The 23,080-nt window shown below is 41.0% G+C and overlaps 2 protein-coding genes across 10 annotated transcripts in view; both read left to right on the top strand.

Annotated features, from left to right (window-relative positions):
- Positions 1-814: 814 nt before the first annotated feature.
- On the top strand, positions 815-7,206 carry CLN8 (CLN8 transmembrane ER and ERGIC protein). The gene is given in 5 exon segments (XM_067294228.1): positions 815-873; positions 2,047-2,576; positions 2,579-2,625; positions 2,627-2,716; positions 3,097-7,206. Coding segments are annotated over 4 exon segments (855 nt in total). The 5' UTR covers positions 815-873; positions 2,047-2,173; the 3' UTR covers positions 3,412-7,206.
- A 9,830-nt stretch (positions 7,207-17,036) lies between these two features.
- ARHGEF10 (Rho guanine nucleotide exchange factor 10) overlaps positions 17,037-23,080 on the top strand; it is a 120,670-nt gene continuing 114,626 nt past the window's right edge. For all 9 annotated transcript variants that reach the window (XR_010883822.1, XM_067294223.1, XM_067294222.1 and 6 more), the window contains exon 1: positions 17,037-17,126. The gene's annotated coding sequence lies outside the window, so the exon portion shown is untranslated. The remainder of the gene's footprint in view (positions 17,127-23,080) is intronic.

Raw genomic sequence — 23,080 nt, 5'->3', positions numbered from 1 at the left:
AGCAGCCAGGCTGAGTCACTTCAATGACAATACCAATTTTCACAAGTATGGAGGGAATCACGTAGGAAAACTCTGCAACATCCATTTTATAATTTGCCATCTTTAAAGAAATTAGATAATTATAGGTAAAGGTACTTGCTATGGCATCACTACATTTCTTTTTTGTTAAACAGGCATCTTCTAAATATTATTTATGAGTCTGTTGTTTAGGTAAAGAGAAAAAAAATCCTCTGGTAAATAAGACGTTTCCCATTTGAAAAAGGAAAAAAAAAACCCTACACAACAACAGTCACCCCCCTGGCTTTCTGCCGAGGGAGGTCTGGGAGGCGACTGCTGCTCGTGGAGGTCTTCCCGTTTGCAAACGGGGACAGTGTCCCCGCTCGCCGGCGAGCTCTGACCGTGCGGCCCGGCCCGGCCCGGCCCGGCCCGGCGGGCTCCCGCGCGGACGGCCCCGCTGACGCCGCGCTGGATTCACGGTGAGTCTCGACGACACTGCCGGCTTATCGCTGAGATCCGGAGCGCTGCGCAGCCCCTCCGGAGGCGCGGCGGCGGCGGCAGGGCGCTGCGGCGGTGTTGAGCGACCCGCCGGGGCCACCGGCCGCGCCTGTAACAACGGACACCACGGCCGCTGCTCCCGCACGGCAACGCTCCGCCCCGGTGGTGCCGCCCGGCGCCCCCCACGGCGCAGGGCGATGGTGCGCGCCACCGGCCGCTCGCGGGGGCGGGGCCAAGCATGCGCGGCGGGGCGGGGCGGGGCGGGGCGAGCGGCGCAGCCGGCGCCGAGGCGGTGGGAGCGGAGCGGCGGCGCTGCGGCGAGGGCGGCGGCTCCGCAGCCGGTGCGGCCGCCATCCCGGGCGGCGCGGCAAGGCGCGCGTAAGCGAGCTCTGTGGGCCGGGGCCGCCCCCGTCCCCGGGGCTGTGCGGGGGGCGGCGGCGGTGCTCGGGGCCGGTCCCAGCCGGCGGCCTGCGCGTCGCGGCCTGGTTTCGCCCTGCGAGGCGGTGGGGCTGCTGGGGCCCGAGTCCCTCTCGCGAGCCGCCTGGGCGCGGGGGTGCTGGTGGGGCCGCGGCCGTCCCCCTCCCTCCTCCGCGCTGGGCGCAGCTGGGAGCAACGGCCGGGGCGGGCAGGTCCCGGCAGCGCCGGGGGCCCGGGCGTTGCGCGGCGGTGGTTGTTGTGGTGCGACACGGGGGCATCTCGGCAGGGTCTCGGCGGTCCTTGCGGCTCTCGCTCGGCGCCCGCCGAATCCCCGAGCACGCTGCTGGCGCTCGAATATTTTGTATCATCCTGACTCTTCCCCTTCGCCCTTCAAGTTGTTGTCCTTAAACTACGTTGTGTCCAGGAAGTTTCAGCGAGCTTGAGGCACTGACTGTTGGTCTGCTCAGTTAATAACAGTAGTGCTGTTAATAATGCATATTAATGCTGCTTCTCTGCGTTCCACACTCTTCTTACGTTTTTGGAAAATATTTTCAGTTGGAAAGTGTTCTAATGTTCAGGAATTGATTGCAAAGTCTTGTTTTGAAATACGATTCTGAAAACTCTTTTTTTGTAAGTGGTCACACTTACTGGAATAAGATTTTGCTGGTTTATGCACCAGATTTGGGTTTGAGACTCTGAATTGCACCAAAAGTTATAGGAAGGAATGAAAAATCAATGAGGGAAAAACTTCTGTACCTGGAGAGTAGAAGAATATTGACTAGTGACTGCACATTGCTGTTGAAATGAGAGTTTCATACATAGGAAGAAAAAGCTTGTTTCTAGGATGTTTTTTGCTCTTTTTTGCCTTCCTGTTTTGTCCTCTTTTGCGTTGGTTTCAATGCATTGCTTTGTACTGATAGAGATTTTGTAGACTAATTGTTAATCTTAAACACATTGCTTAAGTTTTTTAGATACATAGATATTTATCCTTGAGGTGAGTGTTGCTAAGGGGAACAGGACCAAACTCTTAGCTGTGGTGTGAGTTCTCTGTAATTCAGGGCTATGTATATGAGGGGGTTTGGGTTTTTTTTTTTAATAAGACTCATCTTATTAATTTTTTTCTCCTTGTTCCAGATGGAAAAGAAGAGTTCATGGTTTCTGGTTTGCATAATAGCAGAGACTGAGTAGGCATAAAGGAGACTAGTGTGTAGGTGAGAAGTGCCAAGCCCCTTACAAGGCTTTGTACTATAAAAAAGAAGAAATGAATCCTACGAATGATGATACAGTGGTCGGGACCATATTTGACTGGGACTATCTCTTATGGGAAGTTCGTCTGACACTTATAGCTGCTGGGTTTTTAATCTACCTGGGAGTTTTTCTTCTGTCTCACTGGCTGTCTTCATGGATAAGTACCACTTATCGTGCCTTGTATGCCAAGGAGAAGGTGTTTTGGAATATGGCGGTCACACGTGGTGTGTTTGGGCTTCAGAGCTGTGTTGCTGGTTTATGGGCTTTGCTCATAGATCCCGTTTTTTATGCTGACAAAGTATATTCGCAGCAGAAGTGGAGCTGGTTTAACTGTTTAATAGCTGCTGGTTTTTTCTTGCTTGAAAATGTAGCTGTTCACTTGTCCAATGTTGTTTTTAGAACGTTTGATGTGTTCTTAGTAGTTCATCACCTCCTTGCTTTTGGTGGCTTGGCTGGTCTAGTAATTAATGTAAAATCTGGACACTATCTACCTTTGATGGGAATGTTGCTGGAGATGAGTACTCCCTCAACCTGCATTTCCTGGATGCTTTTGAAGGTAAGAATGTGATAGTTTTCAAATTATGTTTGTAACAGTTTTTATGCATCTCACTTGTGCATAGAAAATCTTTGTCGTTTTGTCTAGTTTTGCAGTAAGACTGTGCTCATCTGATACCCATGTTGCTGCAATACCTGCTTTTGTCCTGATCATACTCCTGTAGGCCTCCATATAGATTTGTGTGATGCATGTGGATGGCTTACATTCATTCTGAACTGGGGATGCTGCATACATGTGAAATATCATAGTTCTGCATGAAAAATGCCTGAGAGCACATGCATGTAAAAGCTGGATATTTGCATTAGTTCTAGAGTGTGTTCACTTCCTTATCTTGAAGTAACAATCTCACTTCTGCATATTTTCTGTTCTTGTTTTTTTAGGCTGGCTGCACTAATACCTTTTTCTGGAAGGCAAACCAGTGGGTAATGATCCACCTGTTTCATTGCCGCATGATTCTTACTTATCACATGTGGTGGGTGTGTATTGCCAACTGGAATTATGTGATGGAAAATCTTGGACTTCTTCATTTTTTTGTTTTATTTTCGGGATTATTTGCAGTCACACTAATACTTAACCCATATTGGACATACAAAAAAACTCAGCAGCTTCTCAGTCCAACTGACTGGAACTTTGAAAATAAAGCAGTGAAAAATGGAAAATTAAATGGTGATACCTATCAAAAGAAGAGGATATGACACTGAAACAACTGTCTCCTAAGATAATAGTAGAATGCGGCAGAAGAATACAGGGCAAAGTAATTCTTTGCCCATGGAACAGAAGCATTTGCGAGAAGCTCATTAACACAATGATTCCTTGCTGTTAGTATTCTACGCATCAGAAGTATTTAAAAGCATTGTCTATTTAATATATACATACACATAACATTTTTAACGTCTTAATTAAGGATTATGCCAGCAGTTTTTTCAGGTTGGACAGTATTTCATGATTTAGCAATGACAGGCTCTCTAATGGTATCTTTTGTCTTAACGCTTCCATGTGGCTTTATAGTTAATTTGTCTATTAAACTTAGTTTGCATCAAGTTTAGCATGAATCCCATTTCACATGTGTTCAAGATACTGATGCTGAAAATTACGTTAGGAAGCTTATTAATATCAATTATGACCCAAGTTAGATATTCATAGGTACCTATTTCCTGTGTGCCATTTAATCATTCTGAGTGGCTGAACTGTAGTTCAGAATGCAGTTGTAGCTGGGCTTTTGTTGGTGTTTTTTTCTGTTTAGGTGCACTTGAGGAAAAGGAAGATAATCATTAGAGCGTTCACTGTCAGGGTGAGATATAGTTTCTAAGTTGCCCTCAGACTGGGAGGAATTCATATCCACCACAAACATACATGTGGTGAGGAGTGAGGATGCAGGTCTTTATTATGCTGGTGGGCTAGCTAGATGATCATAATGGTTCTTTCTGGACTGGAAATCTGTGAAATCTAGGAGTTAATGATAAAGCTTTTGGCTCTGTTTCATCCTTGAAAGGCTGGCTGGTTGATGGGTAAAAGTATCCTTATTGTTGGTCCCAAATGAACAGTCATGCAGTTCGTTCTACTGGTGCCCCTGTTACGGTTCTTCTTTAGTTTTGGAAATCCTCTGTTAGAGAGGTTTTTAGAATCTGGGGTGACTCCTCTTTAGAGGAAAACTCATGTAATGTCATTTAGAAGTTCAATTGTTCTTCTAGTATTTTACTTTGGAGAACGTATGGAGTGAGGCTAACAATCCTTTGCACTTTATCTACCACAGCACTAAACATTTCCTGGACCTAGGGAACAGAGTTGTTTTTTAGAAAGGGTCTTGGCAAATTGTGGTGGGTGTTCTCTCACAAATGATGTTGGTCTGGTCGTTCCTGGCTGAAATTTTCTGTAGCAGATCAAGGTATAAAGATCACGATAGGAAAGAGTGACACCTGGTGGCAAGAGAGTGTCATAAGGATATTGGTTCTGCTGCACTAAACTAGTGATATAAACAGCCCATCATCTGAAACTTTTTTTATATAATATGACATGACTGCTACATAGTTAATAAATTTATTTTCCAAAGTAATAAGCTTGAGCAAGCCCTGTGAAGAATTTTAGGTCAAGGCACGTTAACTAGAGACTTTGTGTATTGATCTGTGGTGGGACATACTATTTTAACTGCAGGGGAAACACTGCATTTGGTGTAAATAAGCCCATTTTATTTATTTTGGTTGGGGGTGTCTTTGATTTTGTTCACAATGAGTGCATGAAAATAGTGGTCACATTACTATGTTCCCTAATTCACTTTGCTTGAGCATAGAGTTGAAGAGCTGCCCTTTAAGGGAGAGAAAACCTTTTACCATTAGGTCACAAATTTATAGCCAAATCATGTTGGGAGTGACAGAGTGGTGAATATCTGAAATTTGGTCATTCAGAACTAGGCTGAGAAGATCATAGTAATTTTACATAGTCACGCTCTCTAAGACCCTGATGATATTCGGTACAGAACATTTAATTTTGTGTGACCTTCTTATTTCTGGGCAGGAAAGAATGAGGTCACACTGTTTTGACATTATGGCCTGTGTGGATGCCATCCTGTAGAAGAAAGATTCTCCAAAGCTGGGAATTGTGTACCTCTCCTGAAGAGTTGTGTGTGAGGGAATAATATCAAAAGTGCTTTAGAAGAAAGCAGAGGATGAATTTCTGAGAAACAGTACCCAAATATATCATCCACATGCATATCTTAGAGAATCCAAACCTCACTTCCAGGAATTCCAGAGGGGAATGATGGAGGATAAGTCACCAGGTATCAAAATGATGATATGCTCTATGCAGCTTAGAATTTAAAAGTCTGGATTCAATGAAACAAGGTAATAATAATAGAAATTCTAGCTAGAGCATTGCAAAGAATCCTAACAGAAAATGGAAACATCAGAAGAGAAATACGTTTGGGCCGAGCATGGAATTTTTATGGTGGCTGCCTAAGGGAGGCGAAGTTTGCATGTGCTAAAGTAAAACAGTTGGGAGGTTTGAGGTTAGTAAATTTGGGGCTGAAAAAAGAGATTGTGTGGCCTGAGCAGACAGGTGAATAGTTATCTCAATGGCACCAGACTTCTAATATATATATATATTTGCATTATTAATTTATGTCTAATGTTCTTCTTAAGTGGATTTTAAAACTTGCATTAAAAGTATTTTTGATCAGAACATGGCAATTTTTTTTAATGTCTATCTTAGTGTGAGTTGTTTCAGGTAAAGATCGTTATGGTGTACCTCTAAAACCTTTTTCATGCCTTAGTATTTAATGAGTAATAGCTAACAGCACCTGTTAACTCAAGCAGCACCTGCTAGAACAAGAGAACTACACAATAAAGCATATAACAACATTTACTTTCTAATTATGTTAGTTTAGGCAGAGGGGATTTTACAGTCCAGCTACAAATACAACAGGACATAAAAATACAGGCACCCTTTCTTCTTCATCCTGATGGTCTGGGTTTGGAGTTATCAGTTCTGTTACGCTAAATCTGTTTTTTCTGCTCAAGTTTTTTGTTCAATGCCTTTTTGCTGTTCCTTTCAGAAGTTTGCCTGGTTTATGATTGTGGATGATTCTGTCTCATTGCTCTTAAAGAAGATTGAAAAGCTCTCTGAGGGTGTTGGTGTCTAATTACTCTTAAAACTGGCTACTGCATTTCAACCCAACCTAGACTAGGCATAATTTGTTTATAAATTTTGATAACGTGAAAGTAATCCCAGTCTTGTTGGGCTTCTATTATAAGAGTTCATCCACAATCTAAGGGAGAAAAATTTACCATCAACTTCAGTGCTAGATGGATCAGGTCACAGCATGTGCTGCAGTCATGTTTTGGAAAACTTTTGCATCGTATGTTTTTAGGTGAATTTTTTGATTGCCTAGGTGACTCTTAGAGACTTCATTGTGCTTTCTTGCTGAACAGGCTTATTTAAATGCTGCTTGTCTCACCTTTCTTGCTGATACTTCATATACTTTTTTTTTCTTTTTTAACTAATCCAGAATACCCTAGCCAGGTGTCTGGTTCTGATTGTCATACAGCATTTCTAAATAGTGGTGTTTTCATTTGCTCTCAGTTGTGTCCAATGTCTTGTGTTTTTTTTTCCCAAACACATTCCACCCCCCCCCCTCTCTCTCTCTTTTTTTTTTTTTTTTTTTAATATTTACTCTTACCTGTGGTGCTGGTCATGATCCTGCAGCAGTCACATTACTACAATGATGTCTTTGTCTAATACAATTCCCTGCATGCACTGTTGAGCTCTTCTTCTGTTAAATATCTGTGTCCAAATCATTCTTTTTTTTTCCTGATAACACTAAAATATTAGGCATCATGTACAGTTGTAACAGACACCTCTTAACCTCAGGAAAGCTCCCACTTGAAGCGAATTTAGAAACATTAATGAACTAATAAATTCAATTCTGTTCCTTGTACAATGTAACATTTGTTAAATGGATCTTTACACCGTGTTCATAAATAAATGTATTTTATTGAGTAATTGTCTACTGTGAATTTCATTTACTGATGACAGTAATGTCTATTAATTATTTTTACTTGCTATTTGTAGCTGAAACGGTCTTTGCAATGTATGTACTAAAAATGTATATGCTCTAGCCATGAAGGTACTTCATTTGGTACTACATGACACTTAACAGTTTAATATGAGCCATGTTAATTTTGGGGGGGTATTTTTGCAAATGTCTCATTGCTAAATAGCAAAATATGATTCTAAGCATTGAACATGCTTGTTTTGGATGGTGCTTACAGAACTTGATTCCTGATGCTTTTGAGCATCAGAGAACTAAAGAAAAATTCTATCATTATTGATAAAATTTACAGATGATTCAGTGATTGGAAGGGCATTTAAACAGCAGGGGATCTGGATCACTAGCTAAACTGAGAATAAAAAAAAACAAGTTCTGATTTAGGTATTTTCTAGTGCAAAGTTACAAGTTTAGAAACAGCAAGTGCTAGTTACATTTACAAGAGCAACTCCTTTCCTGGGAAAAGTGACAGAAAATTGCTTGATAGGAAGGGGAAAAAGTCATGTTGGATAATTGAGCATGAGCTCTGTTAGCAAATATTTATGGCTAATAAGGTCTTTAGATATTTTTTAAAAGTGATCGGCATAAAAAGACTGTATAATCTCTGCACTCGCTATTAATCTGACTGCAGTTGGAATATTGTATCTGCATCTTGTGTCAGCAGCTGACCTACAATTTTAATATACTTATTAAAAAAAAATCATAGTTGTGATGAGAAGAGCCATACTTGGAAGTGAAAGATCAAACTTCTTTGGGTTATTTAGCATATCAAAGAGAAGATTAAAGAATGTAGGAACAGGGCTTTACAAATCTTAGCACAACTGAAGTAATCTGCAGATTTGATGTTTGGTCGTTGCTAATGACTTGCAAAATACCTATCTAAATTGGCTTTGGGGCTAAAATATTACAGTTGTGTGAATATTATGATGAAAAATTAACAAATCCTTTGTCATCTTGCTATCGGAGAACTGGCTAAAGAATAATAATAATGGAAGTCACCTGGAGGAAAAGGAACTTTCATTTCCTCCATAGGTATTTGTTATTCCGAGGCTCGGTAGACTTGAGCAATGATCCAATTCAGTCCTACCTACAAGCTCTCGACCACTAACATGTTTTGGCAGAGGTATACTTACTAGATGACTGTTTGCTTCTAGGTTCAATGTGTGTCAAAAGATGTTGTGTCTTGCAACAATTTACTAATAACTTTCCTGACTTCAGCTAAGTTTCATTGACTGAAGTATATGGGCAGGTCCTCAGGTGATACAAAGTAATAGGGAGAAGGAGCAGGTGTGACTTACAATAGGAAAGGATATACCTCAAGATGATTACCACCCTGTAAAAATCTAGGCCCCCAGAAGTAGGAAAGCACTGGTAGAACCTAAATCTGGGATCACTGTACTAAGGAGAAAATTACTCTGTGTTGTAATGTGATCACGAGGAACTTCCCATCTTTGGGAAAGAAGTGTTTTAAAGCCTTGGCTATGACCAACCTTCAGGAATTCTGAAGGGAATTAGAGTACAGGAAAATAAATAGTGATTGTAATTAATTAAAAGACAGACACATTCTCTTCAAACAGTAGGTGATACCTGGTTTAGGAAGCTTTAGGTGAGTGCTTTTGACACAACTGTTTCAAATCCCTTTGTAACATAAAGCTCAGATTGTGGCTGGAGTGGGGAAGAATTGTGGGTTTTTTGTTTTTTGGTTTTTTTTAGCTGCCACTGCCTTGTTACAACTCCGTTTGTGGTTCACCTAGCCTGTTGGCTTGTGCCCTATGTAAGGGAACAGGGGTGGCCATCTATTTTCAGAAAAGGAAAAGCATCTTTGTTGCATATGTAAAACAGGCATTTATTATAAAATCTGTGCTCTTTCTGCATCACTGTTGCAGAAGACATGAAGACATAGGCTAAGACATGAAGACGTAGGCTAAGACACAGGCTTGTCCAGAGAGTAATGCCCCAAGTCGGAAGCTGCCTATCTGTTAATGATATCAATCATTCATTGTTAAAATTATGGTTTTGTTTTCTGATTTTAATTGGAGAATTGAATTGGTACGTTTCTTGGTTCTCATTGAGGCTGAAGATGTTTTGGTTTGGATTATTAACTGTTTTGGTTTGGATTATTAACTGTTTTGGTAATCTTGAACTGGCTTTTTTTTTTTGTTAATAATCATTAAAATGGAAAGGATCATGTAATGTAGGCAAGGTTTCAACTACAGTAGCTATCCCCTGTCTTCTCCTCCCCTGACAGAGGATGGACACCATTCACGTTCTCAACAAAGCTCTGCAGTTTTGCTTGAACTCCTGAAGTCTGGCATGGGTAGGTGGGGAGCTGTGGAAAAGTTGTGCTGTTGTACTATGAGGAGAGAAATAGTAGTGCAACTGCGAGGAATGGGAGATGAATACAGCTCTGGACCCTTTTGCTTCCCCTCCCCTGCACAGTATACAAGAAATATGTTTGTTCTTTTAGGTAACTGATGTGTTTGAAGGAAGCTGCTAGGTAGCAGCACAGTTCTCGACCATCAGAGAACATAATTCAGGTACAGCCAGCTCCACTCTGATAAAGGTTGCATAGCTACGCACTGACTACTCTCCATACAGAACATATCCATGCTGTGATCTGTGAAAAAGCACAGCACAGCATCGCAGGACCAGATAGCGAGGGAGAGATGGAGGAATAGGAATGGAACAGCGGTGATTCAGTGCTGCTCTACAGCTGTTGCTGGTGGAGGCTGTGCCTGCGCTGAATGGGAGGAAGGGGATTTTTCAGGCTAGAATTTGATTTGACTGCCTGATTTTTGCAAAGGCTGTTTTTAAAATGGTTGAAATGTTTGATTCCAAAAACAAGGTTCAGACAATAATTGTTGAGGTGGGCATTGGGTATTACGTTGGGTAATTCTGAGTATAAATTTTTCCAGAAATTGTTTTGTAAATCAGGAATAAATTCCAGATGTCCCCTTTGAACGCTTCGTTTTTAAACTTGATAATGGTGGAAATATTGATTTTAAAAAAAAACACAAAAAACCCCACTGTCTTTTGATCTATAATAGCCAACAGTATTGTTAAATTTGACCTCTCTAGGAGTTGTTTTCTAACTGATATGTTTTCCCAGTGTAACAGGAACTAATCTGGGCAAATCAGGCTGAGATGTATGTATTTACACTATGAAAGTTTTGGAGTTTTTATTAGTAGTATTAAAACTCTGTTATAGTAGCCCACCCATGAAGAACCTAACTGAGAAGAGTGCTCTTCAAGCACGCACACAGAGATAGAGTGCAGGCCTTCTGGAGCAGACACTTCCAGAGTCTGTTGCTTGTGCAGTGCATTTTTATTCCCGATCATCTGACGTTTTTCATTATTCTTGTAAGAATGTACTGTACAAGCAAATGGCTGGTATAATTTTGGCAGTTGCATCTGCAGCAAAGTTCCCAAGATTAATTGAAGGAAAGGAAGTAAAGATGTTTGCATACAAAGCTTCACTAACTGTGGAATGTGTGTGGGAACAGACTGGGGTGAGAAGAACAATTCATAATGGTACTTGTATGAATAAAGTCCTTTTTTGTAAATAATCTGCAAAAGAAACATGAATGTTGTTAATGTTTAGCTATTTAGACATTTTCAGTTAATAGGGAAATATGTTTTACTTTGTGGTTCTTACCTTATTCCCAGAAAAGTATTAGAACACATTTATGCTGAGAGTGTTATTCAATAATTGAAATCTTTTGATCTTGTGTTATGGTACTGACATTTAAGTTGGTAATTTGGAACAGAAACAAGTGAAGGTCTTTAATTAAGCAAATTACCCTGTCTGTTGCTCTAGTTGTCAGTCCCCAGATGGGCTTCCAACCTTATAAGAGATGTTGTGGGCTCTGGATCTGATTGACTAGTTAGTGTTCTGTAAGTGATAGCGTCGCTGAGCCGAAGCCAGGGCTCTTGCAGCACTCTCTGCCTTCCTGTTCTCCCCAGGTGAATCAATACCAAGTGAGGTGGAATGGCAAAGTTAATGGTGCAGCAAACATAAAAGGACCTAACTATGTTCAAGGAGATGGAGACAAGCCTAACTTGAAAGGAAAGGAGTGCAGCCTACTCAAATGTCTGACAAGACAAAAGCAAGCAAACTGGCTGTGCAGTTGCTCGCAGCTGTATGTGTCTGTGTGTGTTTTCTGAGTCAGCTAGAGTCGCTTTTGAGTCCTTAAAGTTACATGACCTGAGCAGAGGGAGTGGAGGTTTAAAAATAGATTTGTTTATCTGATATAATACATGTTACTTTTGGTCTGAAATATTTATCTAATTCTCTTTTTAGCTGCCTCTGCTGCTTTGAATACTTAGTTCACATTAGAGTACCATACAAGCTAACGTTGTTTTCACTGCAATGTCCTCTGACATTTACTTTAAAGACTTGTGAGGATGTGCATTGTTTCTGTGCTGATATTGATTGTGGCAGTCCCAGGAACTCATCTGGCCCTGTTTTGTAAAGGGCAGCTGGTATATATTGCTGTAGTTGTAGCTGTACTCTGCAAATTCCCTCTCCTGCTTTACTATTTCTTCTGCCAAAAGCACTTTGCCGTGTGAACACTGCCTTTTGCTGCCAAAACTGTGTTCACTGAAGTTTAAGCAAGGGCTTGAACTGACTCCTTGGATGAAAAACTATACCAGAGAAAGGACTAATTTTGACCTTTCAATTGTATGTTCACATTATTTGTAGTTATAGAGGTTAGAGAGCTGACTTTCCCACATTCCTGGACTGTATAGTTATGCTGGCAGAATCTTTTAAGAGTAAATCAAGGTGATCCCTACAGTATCTTGAAAGGCAGCGCCATGTAGACAAAACTAGAATACTCTAGTGAAGTAGTTTACTTGGAGTAGACAGGAAGCACCTAACAAGAGCTTGATCAGCTTGTCTTGTTGGTCATATTTACAGGAAGAAAGTGTATCCTTGAAAGCAGTTGTAGTCTTGCTTAGGAGTCATGAAAAGTAAATATGACTTTAAGAGGCTTTGGAATGAGATTGTTGAGGCTGCTTGTTATGTTGTACAGTGCTGATCAGATTGTAGTTGGGCATTAAATACGTAGATTCTGTCTGATACTTTAACTCATATTTTTTAACTATTTACTGTTACAAGTATCACAAGGACGTAAATTTTTCCATGCTGAGTCAAAGTGCTTCTAATCCAGTATCTTGACTCAGACAGAGACCAGTAACAAATCCCTAAGGAAAACAGATTTAGAGTAGGATTTTCACAACATACCCTTTCAGTTTCCGACAGTCGGTGACTTAAGGATGTTTTCAGCTGAGGATTTCACAGGAGTTGGTGTTTCGACAGATGTTGATGAACCTATTCTCTCTGAATATGTCTAATCCCTTTTTGAACCCCTTTGTATATTTGGCATAACTGGACAGAGAACAAAAATGGTTAAGGGTAAGTTAGGACCTCTTCTAGGGCATCAAAGCTCCCAACTAAGGTATAGCCTGAGGCTGAAGGAGCCCATAGTGTATTCTAATTTATATCAATTTATTCTTGTACTATCATTGTCTTTTTATCTTACATAATTATTTTCTATCCCTTGAGGCCCTTTGCATATTCATGAGAACAAAACAGTCTGCTCTTTTGCTAATTATTCTGATAATTCTAATTTGCCTCTTCTCCAGCTTGAATTCCTCTTTCTTAAATGATACTGGCTAGAGTTGTACATAGCATTTCATATACAGTCAATACCTTGTATTATATTAACATTTCCTTATCTTCACTGGAAATAGTTCTGCTTCAGCCTAAGGTTGCATTTGTCTCTCTTTCATGGTTGCATGACCTTAGTGCTTCATAGCCCTCCTGTGACAGCTAATTCAAGTGTTTTTTTTTCCCTCCCTCATTGATTTCCTACAGATGAGATTCCCACTTACAATTAAATTTTTGTCTTAAGTTCTTGACTTAGACAAGGATGTGAGATCCTTAATGTGAGATTTTTTCATATGTCTGAATATATAATTTATATATATTTCCTATAATTTAGTCTACAAAACTGTCAAGTAAATTATGCCAAATATCCATCCTTGATGTATTTTGGATATTGATGTTTTTTGCTGTAGTAGGATTTTAGAAAGGACCTTTTAGAAAAACTCGTTCATGCTCAACTTCTCATTGAGACAGACTTTCTATATAATCAAAACTATGAATTTTATTTAATAGAAGTAAATGCACATGTATATCGATTGTGACATCGGCTAATGTGCCAGCCTGGACAAAAAGGAGTTGATGTAACAGAAGGATTCTGGTGCAGAGGGATACTGAAATTTAGGGAAATTTGTACCTATTCTAGCTGTCTGAATTGGCAATCTAAAAATGTGACTTGCAAAGATTCCTCATGAGCAAAGAGATTTAAAAAGAGTTAAAGAGGTTATTGGTGTAATATTACAGTGGTTATAAAACTATGTTATCAAGTCCTGGTACATTCAGAATTAACATTGTCTCCTAGTAATGGTGCTGATACTTCAGGGAGACCTGGAAGTCTGGGCAACAGTGGATATCATCTCAGAAACCAACTAAACAATGCTGTTGAGTTATTAAACCAAATGTTGGTTTGGTTTAACAGTCTGGATTTAAGAAAGTCATTTTTTAACATAAGTATCATCACTCAGCATTGGTAAGGGAAACTGAAAAGAGCTGTATCTTTACAAAGCTCCAGCCTGAGTTCTGCAGCTGCTCAAGTTAAGCAAGGCTGTGGGATGTCCAAGCTCGGAGTGGTTTCTGAAGGATTACGGTAACCAAATGACATAAGTTCCTTGTGGGGGAGATAGTCAAGAAGAACAGGAGAAACAACTATTTGAAGCAGTTTCTGATTTTTCCATGGATGAAAACTCCTTAAGAGAAATTGCCTGCTACATTGTCTGGTAAACAGAATGAAGAAACTGAAAAGGCAGACTTTTGGTGATTTTGGTAATCTTAAGTTTTAGTTATCTTGTTCACATTTCATGCAACTTTTTAGGGGGGAATGTTTTACAAAACTTTCTTGGGGTTGGGAGAGCAAACCAAAGGAATAACATTGTATTCCCTTAGGTAGGGGGACATGCTCTATTCTGATGAATTTCTATCTACATTCAACCACCCTAATTTCCAGGGAGAGGAGAAAGGGGTCTGTTCTTCACAACACTGCATCCCATGGGGTCAGGACACTACTTGGTGTCCAAAGTGTCCATAAGATGCCCAGTAGATGTTGCACTGGAGTAGATACCTGACCTACGATGGCCTGGAGGTGAGAGGTATCTTTGCTGAAGCTCCAGCGAGCAGGAACGAGAGTAAATAAAATCTGGTGAGGTATCCTATTGTACATCTGTCACCAATAAGGCCTATTTAAACAACACCATCTTAGCATCTGGTTATACCAAGCATCATGTTAATTTCTGGAGACAGTCATATCTGTGTTCTAATTATTGACCACTAGTTATGAGTAGATAGATAATGAATTTGTGAATACAGTGATTAGATGGTGACTGCTAATAGGATGTTGCCTTAGAAAATACTAGGAAGAGTGGAAGATATTTTGGAGGATAGTACTTAATTATAGTTCAATCTGCTATTGTTGGATTTGTCCAACAGGGTTTCCCCAGTAACTTTTTATTGGAATTAGAGAAGAATATTGATTCTGGTTGCCATACTTCAAAGAAGTGGTTGGCAAAGATCAATAGGGTTCAGAAAACAGGTTTGTCACCACCAGTGAAAGATAATTATGAAAGGAAGAGATTAACACACAACTGTATCATGAGTTGGCTGCCAAAATGAGAAGGATATTGCTAGTAGCCGATCTTTTCAATCCAAGAATTGTAGGCCGGAAACTGAGCATTTGGTCTGGAAATAAGTCTGTTCTTTAACATGGCCTCTAATTATAATTATTTATTAGACAATTTGCTAAAGAGAGATTTCCTGCCATTTGAATTCTTTAAGTGTTAGCTGGATGTGATTGAAGTGCAGTGTATTTAAAAAATTACAAGATAAACGCTTGATGTAGAAATGACTGTAAAGAATGGTTGCTCTGCTGGAAGTTGAACTGAATGTCATTATGGTATTTATGCCTTTGCCTTTCCAGCTGGTCCAATTTTCTCTTTTCAATTTCTTTCTAATTTAAAACCTACTAAGCTATGTGAAAACTATTTTAAGTCCATACTGTAACAAAACACATTAAAAAGAAATAACTTTACGAAGACTGACACATTTTGAAAGTAGTATTTTTAAATATTAATTTGTAATACAGTTTAAAAGGACCCATATGCAAACATTGGATGGTTGTGCGCATGTGCCTAATATTAAACTATACACAAATGAAAAATGTAGGAGAAAGATGGATTAATCAATTATTATGAAATACCACCATTTTCTTTTAACATTTTTATGTAATGATATTGAATTTACTATATTTTGGCATATTTTGTTATTGGCTGTAGCATCACTGGATGATGCATTGATTTTTGGATAGCATTTAGTTTGAAGCTTTCATATTTAAAGTACTCCAAGGATATTTAGTAGTATTTGCAGGTATTAAACAGCTGTAATTGATATCAAGGATTGTGATGCATTTAAGAACACTTATTTTTTATCATACAATATGACAGATGTGTACGTGGACATATTGCAAAGTACATGGTTTTCAAAATAATTACACCTTGTAAAGGATTTTTTTCAGCTTTTGGTACTGAATCATAATAATGTCAATGTACAAATGGTTAACATTATTTCCAGGATAAGCATCATATGCTTGTGTCATACTGGCTTTGACTGTATGGTTGACTTAGTCAATACTGATCGTTAGTGATTTTTGTTAAGAGGAAAGGAACAGTACAATAATAAGAAAAGGCAGCAAAGATCTAAGAAAGGTTAAGTTTGAGCTGACAGTATCTTTAGAAAACTTTTATTTTGGTATGCTTAGATAAGTTTAATTCTGAAAACTGTTAGAGTTTCATTTCAAGTGATAAATGAGATTAAATTCTAAAATAGCTACCGTGGCTCAGGTCCTAGCATGCTAATGTGCTATGCAGGAGAATATGAGGCTGGCACAAAATGTTAATTTAGGTGATGCTCGGGGCCCGTTTGTCAGCGCTGAGTCTGACTGGACTCCAGGCTGCTACAGCAAGACGGCTTTATTTTTCACCCATTACACGGGGCTGCGCAGCGATGACCGCGCCAACGCTCAGCGGCCGGTACCGGCGGGGCTTTCCCTCCCCGCAGCTGTTTCCAGGCGCTGGGCTGCGCTGAAGTGAACTCATGCTCGGAGAAAAGGGAGAGGCGCGAAGTCACGACACGACAAGATGGTCTCTAAGATCATGTGAGGACGTGCGGAGCGCGCACCGGCCGCCCCGCTCCGCGGGGGTGTCCGGTCTCCCCAGGGCCGGGGGGCCCCTCGCAGGCTTTTCTTGACGGTGAGAAATCAAAGCTGCAGCGTGGTGGCCTGGTGCTTACAATTGTAAGCGCGGGCGGGGGTGGGCGCGGCGGGGCGGGGCGGGGCCCCTCCGCGAGCGCCGGGCGGGGCCGCGGGCGGGGCGGGGGCGGGCGCTGGCGGCGGTCACGTGCGGCGGCAGGAATGCGGCGCGAGGGGAGGGCGTGGGGGGCGGGCGCCGGCCCCGCCCTCCCGGCTGCGAGCGGCGGGCGGCCGGACCAACCGGGAGGCGGTGGGGCGGCGCGCGGGCCAATGGCGACGCGCGCTGCCCCCAAGGGCCGCCAGCGGGCGGGGGCGCGCCGAGACGTTTGAGTCCCGGCGGGGGGGGAAGGGAGGGGGAGGCCGCGGCCGCGCAGCCGTGCGGCCGCGGGGGAGGCGGGGGCGAGCGGCTCCCCGCTGGCACTCGGGAGCCTCTGCTCTGCGCCCGGCGGCGGCGGCGGCGGCGGTGGTGGTGAGTTCGCGGCGGCGGGCGGGAGCGGCGCGTCCCGGGCCGCGCTGCGGGGGGAAAGTTTCGTGATGTGTCCGGCGGGCGGTGGCGGCGGGGCCCTGGGCGGCGGCGACCCGCCCGCGCGTGTCCCGCCCGCGCGTGTCCCGCCGCGGCAGCGGGGGCCGCCAGGGGGAGCGACCGCCCGCGGGGCCCCTGCCCGGGGCGCCGCTGCCCTATGCGCTGGGTTCGGGCCCGGCCCGGCCCGGCCCGCGGTGCCCGGGGTGCCGCCGTGGCCCGGGCGGTCGGGGCCAGGGCCGGGGCGCGGTGCCGCAGCCCGGCCCGGCGGCGCGGCGGGGGCGCAGGTACCGCCGGGCGCGGTTCCCGGCAGGACGCCGGCTGATGAGTCCCAGCGCAGCGTCCGTGAATAAAAGCACCTCCTGCTCTCCCGAGCTCCCGGTGCGGAGCTCCAGCTCGGTTCGTCGCTGCGTTTTGTTTGCGTGCGGCGCGCACCCGCGGCGGCGCGCGCTGAGGTTCGCGTTCTTCAGCGCCCGGAGCCTGCCCGGCTCTAGGGTCCCTCTGCTCTTAACCGCGTATGAGCGAGGCTGTTAAAATCCATATGCTAGGCGGGCTCGAGCTTCTTTTCTTCCCCCTATTTTAAGACACTGTGTCTGTTCAACATTAGCTTTGTAGCTAGCAACTAAAATAAGTTAACTGTCTTGTAACCAGAAAAAAAAAAATACTTTGGCACCATTGTAGCTATCTAATTCTGTAGTTGGTTTTTTTATTTTCTGTGTAAGGTATAAAGATTTTCTTTTTTCTTTTTTTTTTTTTTTTTGTAATTAACATTTTAAACTATTGGAGGGTTTATGGAGTTGTCTGTGGTGATCCCAGACCATGTGGTTATTTTTGGAAGATGCCCTGTTCTTACAGGGTAAAGTAAAAATAACTTTAAAAAGTTGGTCAGTCGTTCACCTAGGCAAGTAAGTGATCTTTGTCGGTAGAGAGTACGAGACTCTTGGAAAGACAGTTATTAATAATTTGCTGATAACAAACAAAGGTTTTTTTTAAAGCCCATCAGGTGGTGCTTGGCTTTTTGGCCAAAAAGTCTTGTATCCATCCTGAATTCTGGGCTCTTGAATATAAGTTTTTATTCAATCCTCTTCAAAGCTACCAAGATCTTGACTTTTATCTCATGGTAGCACTTTTTAAGTTGTTCAATGTAAAAAGTATTTTCTTTTTCCATTGGTATAACTTCAGTGTTACAGTGAAAAGATATATTTACTTTTTGCATGAATCACTTTTATTCACGGAATAAGAAAATTTGAGTGTTTTAAACAGCTTCATGGTGAATAAATACAGTGAGGGTATATCAACACATATTAATTTGTGATTATTATTATTGTAAAGAAAATGGTTGTTTTCCCAAAGTCTTTACTCTGTTTAGTATACCCTGGTGAGCAATCGGTTCTGTAGTAAAAAATGAATTACAGGCATACCTCGGAGATATTGTGGGTTCGGTTCCAGACCACCGCCATAAAGTGAATATCACAATAAAGCAAGTCACATGAATTATTTGGTTTCCCAGTGCATAAAAAAGTTATGTTTACACTATACTGTAGTCTATTAAGTGTGCAATAGCATTGCGTCTAAAAAAACAATGTACAAAATGTGACAGAGACACGAAGTGAGTACATGCTGTTGGGAAAATGACGCCGATAGACTTGCTGGATGCAGGGTTGCCACAAACCTCCTTCTTTTTCTTTTTTTTTTTTTTTTTTTTAAGCAATATCTGCAAAGTGCAATAAAGTGAGGTATGCCTGTATTGCATTTTTTGAATTTTCTGTTGGCGCTTAGGAGATGCAGATTTATTGCTTGAACGTGGAACATGTTGGGCATCTACAACTGCAAATGCATTATTCACGCAGGAGTTCTGGCCATTCAGCAGTTTTCTTCAATAGGCCCTTCATTCTTTTCACTTGGGTGATCTGTTTGATCTTGATAATCTCTCTGACTTTCTTCATTTAATCCATCTTGTCTTTATTTTACCCTGAGGCTCAGTAGCCCATGAACTAGTTGCATGTGTTTATACAGCTCTGAACAGTAATTCTTTAGACACTAACTCGAAATTTGATACTTCTGAAAGTTTTACAGTGTGATTTCAACACTTATTATAATACAGTTTACGGACATCTGAACTTACTTGTGGAGGTGCGCATGAGGCACTACGTGTTATGTGAGTGGAGGCAGGTGTCTTGTGATGGGACAGACACTGGGTGTCCAGTGTGTGGGGCTTTTGTGACTGATACTGCATGCGCAGAGTCATGTGGGGGAAGAAAGGAGTGTGGACACAGATTGGCGCTTGGGGGATGCGTTGTTCTGCGGGTCCCGTGGAGTAGCAGGACCCAGCAGGGAGATGTGGTGCAGTGCGATGGTGTACCTGGATTCGGGACTCCATGCACCACAGGGTATGGAGAGGAGCTCTAGTGCCACATGTGGGTGTGTGCAATGCTGGTGTTACGGCTGATTAGCACACCAAAATACTGAAAACACTCTTTCCCCTCTGAAGAGGTATCTCTTCATGCATGTCTTCAAGACCCCTCCTCCGAACAGGAAATATAGTTACTCTCTGGAGATAGAATGTGGATTCTGATCAATAGGCTACGGTGATCCTTTCCTGGAGTAGAATACTGTGAAACAAACTTTACATTTCTTGAATTCAAGGTTAAAAAAATCCATAGTATTACATAAATAGTATGTTTATATTCTCATTTTTATCATATTTGCAAAGTAAATCATGGGTCTAGCCCATTCTTTTAGCCTATTAACTTCAGTGGAAGTATGCTGATTTACAGCATGTTAAAATACTAAGTTTAAGTACGTACTTTAGACATATATCCAATATGAAATGGTTCTGATTATCCTAAACCTAGCAGCTCTTTAGCATGTTTTAACTATAGTTTTCCAGAATCCAAATTGTATAATATACAGTCTTGAGTAGCCTGAATTTTTAAAATTAGACATTGCAGCTTTCTTTTGAAATGTTTTTGGAGTTTTTTAGTGTCAATATGTTTTTTAATCTATGTAAGTCATACTTCTTTACAAAGCTTTTTATACTGTTGATCACTTTATGTGTGTAAAAGCTCATATTGACTATCTTTCCTTTTTCCCAGGATACTCCATTACTTGCTGCTTCATTGGCAGGGGGTGTCTTTTGTTTCCTATTTCTTTTAAGGTCGAAAGTCTCGGCATTAATAAATATTGATATGAGGAAATAACAACAGCAGTGGAGTTCTTTGATTCTGAGCTGTTTAGGAGTTCTTGTATAGTTTATAACATTTGAAGGGAGAAAAAATGCTTGTCTAAAACCTAAAATGCTATTGTCAAACTTCACAATTGTTAGTGGAATTTAATGCAACTGGGAATACTACATTACTCATTTATATGATAGGAAGTCTATTAACTGCTTCTATATAAAGTAGGAATTATTTTTAGAATCTGTTGTAGAAAATTTATCAGCTTCAGTTCGTTTTGGAAGAAATCAGTTTTCATTGTTTGAAATGCCAGGAAACAAATCCTGTAATCTGGGAGGAGAAGGAATATTTTTGATTCAATCTTTCAGATTAAAAATTGTATGTTGTGCAGAGTTGCAGTCAGTTATTTTGTGCATTTTTAATACTACACTGCTCTCTGTTTTGTATGTAATGGAGAAATTAGCAGTGTGTAGTATTTTCATCTTTATGTATGTGGGATAATAGGGTTTTTTTTCTGCTTCTGGAGGGGAACCTCTGTTTCATTGTTGACTTTTTTAATTGCTTCTTGCCATTTTACAGTTTCAGGTTAGAACTATAAAGGGGATATCATGGAGAATCGCCTTATGGTTTCTAAATGTAAAGGCACTTTTGAAACTGTCTTGTAGTAAGTTCAGCTGCCTGATGGCTTCTTGAACTGCAAGTGCATTTCCATACCGTGCTTGGATGCTTCCTGTGGAATACATACTGCAGCAGCTGTCCCTTATAGAAACTTCATTTGGAGCTATAGTGTATAGTGCTTTCTCTCCTGTTCTTATTCATATAAACTCCTACTTGTTGCTACATCTCTTAATGAAAAATTAATATTGGGAAATTTCTTGCCCTCTCTAAAAGTAGCTTAGAAAGTGGAAAAGTGCAGGAAAGCCGTACCTCCACAAACCTACTAACCGATTCCCAGAAATTTTCAGGGGTTCATAGGCTGAAGCCTGAGAATTACTTAGAAAGGCTGCAGACGTGTTGAGGGGGGAGAGGTGTTCTTTATGGTGAAAAGGGGAGCTGCATTAGGATCATTATAAGAAATTTTCTCCATCTTTAATACTCTCTTCTGTATTCACCTATTTCTCAGTAATGTCAGTATGTACATATGTAATTTGAAGAGAACAGAAGCTTGGGAGTCAAGACCTGTCATGTATGTGTGGAAGCAGAATGCTGACTTGTTAGCATCTATTGGGATCTAAATCACTTGCACTTTTTTTTATAGTGAGGAATCTGACTTTTACTCGCATCAAAATGCTTTAGTTTATTTTGAAACCAGGGATATGTAAGTACAACTTCCTTTTTCTTTTTTTTTTAAGGTGAAAGAATAAAGCTAAACAAGATTTGAAAAATATTTTTGCAAACTTGTGTTTTTATATCAGAAAGATGATTCGTATTTTATTCTGAACTGCCTGAGTCAGCAAAGCTGTGGGAAGCAACGCATAACTGCGCAACATTGATTCATGTCCTACACGTTAGCTGCTCAGTCAGGAAGCCTGAAGCTTAATGTCAAATGCGTAGGCAAAGCAGTTAACCAGAGCAAAATAAATTGTTCCACTTAAGTGGTGGTGAATAGGGGCATTATCTTGGGAAAATCGGTTTCAGTGACTTACTGTACTGTACAGTGCTTGTTATTTGGGACTGAACCATGAATACAAACTCCTAGAATTCAGCTCAGGGTCAAAAATTTGCTCTGATTTCTGTTCTCTAATCTCTTTTTTAGAAGTGCTTTTAAGAAGATTGCAGAAGCCATACAGATATATTTTTTTCCAGCCAAAAATATAGGAAAATGTGAGCATTTTCAGATATTGCTGCATGATTCCCCCCCCCCCCCCCCCCCCCCGGTCATGGGCTCATCTAATTTAAGATACATTAAAAAGTATACATCCCAGAAATTTAAAGAAAGGAGATAAACACTGAGATCCCATTTTACAGGCGAGGAAATAAGTTATTAAGAAATAGTAATATCTAAATCTTCTACAAGGACCACAGTGAATGTTGAGCTTAAGGCTCTTGACTTTGTATTTTACACCATCTTAAAGCATTCAGTGTCTCAACCTCGGTGTTATTTTAAAATTGTGTACATAGTATTTACATTGTTGCAAACCATGAATTGACTAATATATGAGTCTAAAGACTCCACTTTAAAAATAGAATTATAGAAGCCGGAGAAGGAGGAGGTCTACTTCATCAATCCCAAGGCAGAGAAAGAGTGAAGTTCAGTGATGGCTAAAATGAGATGCAGAACCCACGTTTCCATGGGAAAATGCATGCCATTATTATATATATATATATTTTTAAATCAGGGCTATTCTGTGCAGGTACTCTTACTGTTGTTCCTTACATTAATTGATCTTTTAACAGTTCCATTAATTCATTTCTGTTTTATTTGAATAATGTTTTGGTGTTACAAGAATTGAAACAAAGAAACTTGTGTTATATTTCTAGAACGTGCACTATGACTATGTAAGTTGTGATTAAGAAATGTATTTCCATATTTTACTCCAAATTGTTACTTTAGAAACACTGGAATAAGAGTCTATTTATATTCTTAGTAACTTTATTCATCAGGTGAAACCAGTTTTACCAAAGGAACAATTAAGTAATGATCAGATGTAATTAATTGTCTGTAATGGGTTTCCTTAATAAGAAAGAATATGGTTACTTTTCCAAGGGCACTAGTACCCGAAGAAC

This window comes from Apteryx mantelli, chromosome 3, assembly GCF_036417845.1.
Source record: "Apteryx mantelli isolate bAptMan1 chromosome 3, bAptMan1.hap1, whole genome shotgun sequence".
Taxonomy (NCBI): Eukaryota; Metazoa; Chordata; class Aves; order Apterygiformes; family Apterygidae; genus Apteryx; species Apteryx mantelli.
This window is presented reverse-complemented; position numbering and strand designations above follow the sequence as displayed.